Source organism: Oreochromis niloticus, linkage group LG22 (genome assembly GCF_001858045.2).
Source record: "Oreochromis niloticus isolate F11D_XX linkage group LG22, O_niloticus_UMD_NMBU, whole genome shotgun sequence".
NCBI classification, from domain to species: Eukaryota; Metazoa; Chordata; class Actinopteri; order Cichliformes; family Cichlidae; genus Oreochromis; species Oreochromis niloticus.
The window spans coordinates 29,089,265-29,094,817 of record NC_031985.2 but is presented as its reverse complement, the minus strand read 5'-3'; the positions used below and the strand labels follow the sequence as shown (position 1 = coordinate 29,094,817).

At 38.2% G+C, this 5,553-nt stretch overlaps 1 protein-coding gene across 1 annotated transcript; it reads left to right on the top strand.

The window, feature by feature from the left end:
- Positions 1 to 418: 418 nt before the first annotated feature.
- LOC100707532 (uncharacterized) lies at positions 419 to 3,467 on the top strand. The gene is made up of 5 exons (XM_005450798.4): positions 419 to 1,043; positions 1,148 to 1,167; positions 1,253 to 1,367; positions 1,437 to 1,610; positions 2,254 to 3,467. The coding sequence occupies exons 1-5, from the start codon at positions 1,041 to 1,043 to the stop codon at positions 2,872 to 2,874; spliced, it is 933 nt and encodes a 310-aa protein (XP_005450855.1). The 5' UTR covers positions 419 to 1,040; the 3' UTR covers positions 2,875 to 3,467.
- The last annotated feature ends 2,086 nt before the right edge of the window (positions 3,468 to 5,553 follow it).

Below are 5,553 nucleotides of genomic sequence, written 5' to 3'. Positions count from 1 at the left end.
TTTATATCTGACTCAGATAGACTGCAGGTCATAACTTCTTACCTGAAGTTCAGTTCACCTGACACTCGAACCAGCAGCCGCCTCGGGTCTCTCCTCCTCCTGCCTACCCTTCCCTCATCCACCTGCTAGCCGCCGTGGAAGCTCCGCCATGCTCGATGGCCAGTCCAGCTATAGTAAACTGTTAATCTTTTGCCGAAAAACTGTTTTCTGTGATGCTGTCTTTCGTGCTTGGCTCTCCTACCTTTGCTAACATGATGCTCATAGCGCAGAAGCCGATGCTGCATTCACTTACACTCGGATATCTGAGCTTCACTGTGAAAACATAATCGTACATTTGATATTTCATTGGATTTTATTGTTTTGGCTTCGGGGTGGCACCTGGGGTGGCCAGTCTGGTTGGGGGGGTGGCCTGTGCCACCCCGCTGGACACGCCACAGCTGCTCATACATGCTTGGAACGATCTTGTTACTGAAGTGGACGCGCAACGAGATATCATAGTGTGGCTCAAGCACGTTCATCATAGTTTAAACCCCTTGTTTTGCACAACGGAGTACGGCCTCACGTCTGCAGCTAAACACCCCAATAGCTTTTGTAATAGCTTTAGCCCGGTCGGACTGGGCAGCAAAGGGCTGCTTAAATGCCGCAAACTCCTCTGCTCCTCCACTTGGACCGCTAGCGCTGGCCATAACTACCGCTTGACAGACTGACCACGCACACCATACACATACTTTTTTTCTTCTTCTTTTTCGAATCTTCGGATCCACGAACCGCGGAGTGGGATCGGTTCGGATTACGGATCAACCGTGATCCGTTGCACCACTAGTTACAGTACAATAAAGTAGTTTTAACCGCACTTAAATATAATGCATTACAACAATACAGAAGATCATGGGTGTGCAGGGTAAATGGAGCTGTTTTCTGTAGCAGAGTAAGAGTCCAGTGCAGGGCTGGGTGTTGTTTTCCTGTAAATCACACTAGGAACCATTTTAAAGGGGAAGCTGCTCGCTCTGTGCTTTCTGTTTCCTTCTTAGGCTGCGGCAATGGTGAGTAGCAGCTTTTCACTTGTTCACTGGCGTTTTCTCAGCCACCAGTGATAGTTATTTTATTCTATCAGTATTAAATATGTTTTCTCTCATGTTCAAAATAGGCTGACCAAGAGCTAAACAGGTATGTCTGCAAATTCTACTGAAGCCAAAGTTATCAGACCTCTTGTGTTTTTAAATCCCTAACTGCTCAATCATTATCATTTTAGACAAGAAGAATTTCTGATAACTCAACAAGGTTTCAGAGAAAATGCCTACAAGATTATCATGAAGATGAATGACTGGTCTAACATGACTCCAGGAAGTAAACACTTAGTGGATGAGGTGGGTTACCTTTGACACAGTCCTGTTATGTCACTTGTAACAATAAGTAAATGTGTTTTCACTCAACAGATTCTTCACAGCATCTTCTTTTTGGGTAAAATCAATGAACCCTCCTTTCCCCCAAATGAAATCTTCTCTGATGACGATATTTTGGAAGCCTTAATGGAAAAATATCCCAGACCTTTTCAGTTCTATCTGACTGAGCTTCCTAGGCGGAGTCCGTTCTCCTGTGTGCTCGACATGGTAAGATAACTGTTCTCACATTTTCAGTCAATCTGACAAACTTCCAGTTTTACGGAAAGTATAATGCAAACTGTTTTTACACTGACAAATCCAACGAGAGGCTGAAAAGTATACTGTACCTTATACTTCAACATATCAAGATAGCAGGAGAGCTAGAGGCTTGCTTCAGAATGTGTTAGTTCTAAATAAAATCTTAAAGACTCAATATTGGACATACTTACAGTCTTCAGGGCATATATGATGCTGTTACTGTGTAGCTGCTGGTTCTGTTAAGTGAACTCCAAGATTAAATTTAGTTTTTGTGACAACCTGACATGGCAAAATAGGAAAAAAAAGGTCAATTAGCAAATTTGATTAGAAATCAGTAAGCATTGATTTGAAATTAAACACATTTTTGTGACCTGTTCCACTCCGTGTCTTATAATATCTAAGTAAAAGGCATCCAATTGTCCTGTATAGCTAAATAACTCAATCTGCTAAACAAACCTGTTGATCAGCTATATATTAAAAACAAATATAAGATCTTATGCATGCATTAGATGCAGATATTTAAAAAAAATCCACTGTTACAGTATAAAAAATGAAAGCTGATCATTTTAAGGATGCAGATGTACATTGTGACTGTATTTGTAACTATTTCCAGATTGTCCTGCGGGAAAATCCAGAGAATGAAGAGCAAATAAAGCAGAGTCTGCAAGAACTCATCAGAGACCTAGCTCCACAATTTCTGGTCTCCTCCATCATCTGCATTTCTCAGAAATCCAACACAGACCAAAATTCAAAGAGGTACTACGGAGTCTCCATGTCCACCAACGGTCCTAACCCAGGGAAAATTGTGATTGCTGCCTCCTGTCTTAGCAAATGGGATGAATATGTATCTGGTGCAGTGATGACCTATTATCCAAAAAAGAAAAAGAAAGAATACTTTGATGGAACCATCAAAGTACCTGGAAACATCAGGTGTGAGGCATTTAGTCTCAGTCGTGATGAACAAATGAGCCCTTGTAAATCATGTCATAATTTGTTTGGCTTGAACACACAAGAAACCAAAGAGTGGCCTTATGGTAACTGTGCTGAACCCGAGAGCCTGAGCAACTTGCTTAAAAATGAGGAAGAAGTTAAAAATACAACACATGTACATGAATACTCAGCTGAAAACAGGCAGAGAGCTGAGAGAGAGGTTCGTAAGGATCTTCAGGCAGTGTTGAGAACGATTCACTTTAACACCTGGACAGGTGAATTTTACAACCCAGAGTCAGAGTGAGATGTCATGAAATCATCTGCATAAGGTGACCTGATACATCTGCTTTGATCTTATTCTGATGAATGAAAGAGGCTCTGCTCTGACAGCATCAGTGTGGATTTGCTGTAATCACAGACACACATTAGCGCGCTCAAACTGTTTATTCTCCAGCTCTGTGTAATGTGCTTTGTAGAAATTATAATAACAATAAATATCAGCATGTAAAAATGAACTGTGCAAAAAACTAAAAAGGTGTTTCAATCAAGTTAATAATAAAATCAGGTTTCTATAATTTTAATGCAATATGAAGCATGCGAGGCAGCAATTATAGGGAAGAAACACGTCTTTATACTGGTCTATACCCAGGATGCACAGAAAATAAAACCTTTTTTTTTCCCTTCTATGATCCCATCTATAACCTCTTTCATAAGTAAAAGCATTACATGTGTAGTTATAGTAGTTGTAGTATAGGACTAGTTATGTTTGTGCTCTGTAAAATGTAACTTGTTTCACTTTAACCCTGTAAAGTCTCAACCATGAAATAATTGACAGAAATCTCAACTGAAGTGTTTATTGAACCTTCTAACAAATACAATAAATAAATAAATTGCATATGTGAGTTTCCTTTCTTTTTTCTACGTCCAGCATTTTTGTGCAATTTATTGTTTTTTAAATTTATTGTCTGATTTATTCAGATTTTTCAGGGGGGAATGAAAATCACACTATTGATAGACCCTGAAGAGACAATGTGGGTCTGCCCTCCTGTAGGCCCACCACCTGCAGGAGGCGCAGTAGAGGCTAGTGCATGAGGTTGAGAGATACTGCTAGATATAGTCAGGCTCACCTCAATGCATAGCTTGTGCTCTGGAACCAGTTTCCCAGAGAGGGATTTGAGTTTTTTCGGGTCTGGACAAACCTGATACACTCAAATGCATAATGAGCAGAGGTGGCAAAAGTACAGACATTCTTCACTTAAGTAGAAGTACAAATACTACTGTTAAAAACTACTCAAATAAATGAAGTACTGATTCAACGTCTTTATTCAGGTAAAAGTAAAAAAGTACAGGCTCTGAAATGTACTCAAAGTAAGAAAGTAAAAAGTAGCTCTTTGGTGGATGTTTTTGTGCAAAGCTAACTGAGCCTTGTGCTATATTAATGTAATAATAAGAAAACAATATAAGAGGATGAGAATACAAACTTTAATTCTGCTTGTACTCATCTTAAATCAAAAGAGAAAAAAAGGAAAATGAAAACATCTCTGTTTTCTGTTGCCTACATTATAGAGGGTGACTGCATCTAAACAGGGAAATGTGTACAGTCAATGTCATGGTCTGGGTAAGGGTTTTTTTCCCCCCACACAGTGCCATGAACTCCACCTCTAGACGGAACCCTTGTCATTGCACACCTGGTGGTGATCGAAACAGCAGTATTTAAGACCAGCGCTCACAACTAGTCTTCACCAGCTTGTCTGCTAACCCACGTTAGAGCTTGGCAGCAACGAAAGTCTTATTGATGGTTTTGATGACAAACCACACTGCTGAAGCAGCAACGCCTCTGTGTGAGTGCAGTGTAACATCGTGACATCAACATGAAACCTGTTTACAGGCCATCCCGTACTGTTGTAAATAGACAAGTTGGGAAAATATAACATTTGAAGATAATTCCAGAAAATAATAATAAAAAAAGCTATTATTATTAGTAGTAGTAGTATAGTTATTGTTAGTTATGTTTTTTATTATAGCCTTTTTAATACAGTTATAATGTAGTCATAGTATAGTTATAGTTATAATGTTATTATTATAGTTATTTTTAGGGGTACTTTTGTTTGAGCACCCCCCCCCCCCAAAAGGGTCTAAACTTTCCTACGCAAAATAGAAATAAATAAGGGCTGGTTCAAGACTTATTTAATAAACTATCATTGAATGAAAGTAAAACAAAATTTATGTTATTTGGAGGTAGTAAAAGTAATATTAAAGTAAAATTGAATTTAAATAATGTTGAAATTGAAAGAGTATATGAGACAAAATTTTTAGGAGTAATTATTGATGATAAACTGTCTTGGAAGCCCCACATAGAGCATGTGAAACGGAAATTATCCAAGTCTATTTCTATTCTTTATAGAACAAGAGATTCTTTGAATAAGAACTGCCTTTATTTATTGTATACTTCCCTTTGTTTGCCTTATATGACTTATTGTGCGGAAATATGGGGGAACACATACAAAACATATTTGGATTAAATTTTTAAATTGCAAAAAAGAGCTATTAGAATAATAAATAAAGTTGGATATAGGGAGTCCACCAACCAGTTTTTTGTAGGATCATCTATGTTAAAATTCATGGACATTATATATTCTAAAACTTTAGAAATGATATATCGAGTGATGAAAAAAAATACAAATTGGAACATTCTAAGTATGTTTAAACTAAGAGATGGAAAATATGATTTGAAGGGGTCTTATGTGTTTGAAATACCTAAAGTGAGAACCAATGTTAAGTATAGATGTGTGTCAGTTTTGGGAGTGAAATTATGGAATGGACTTAATTTTGGTTTAGCACCAAAAAGGGTCTAAACTCTCCTATGCAAAATACAAATAAATAAGGGCTGGTTCAAGACTTTTGCACAGTACTGTAAATCCCAACGGTTGATGAGCACTTAAAGGCAGCACATCCGGCAGTGGTACCGAGCCTGCTGTTACTG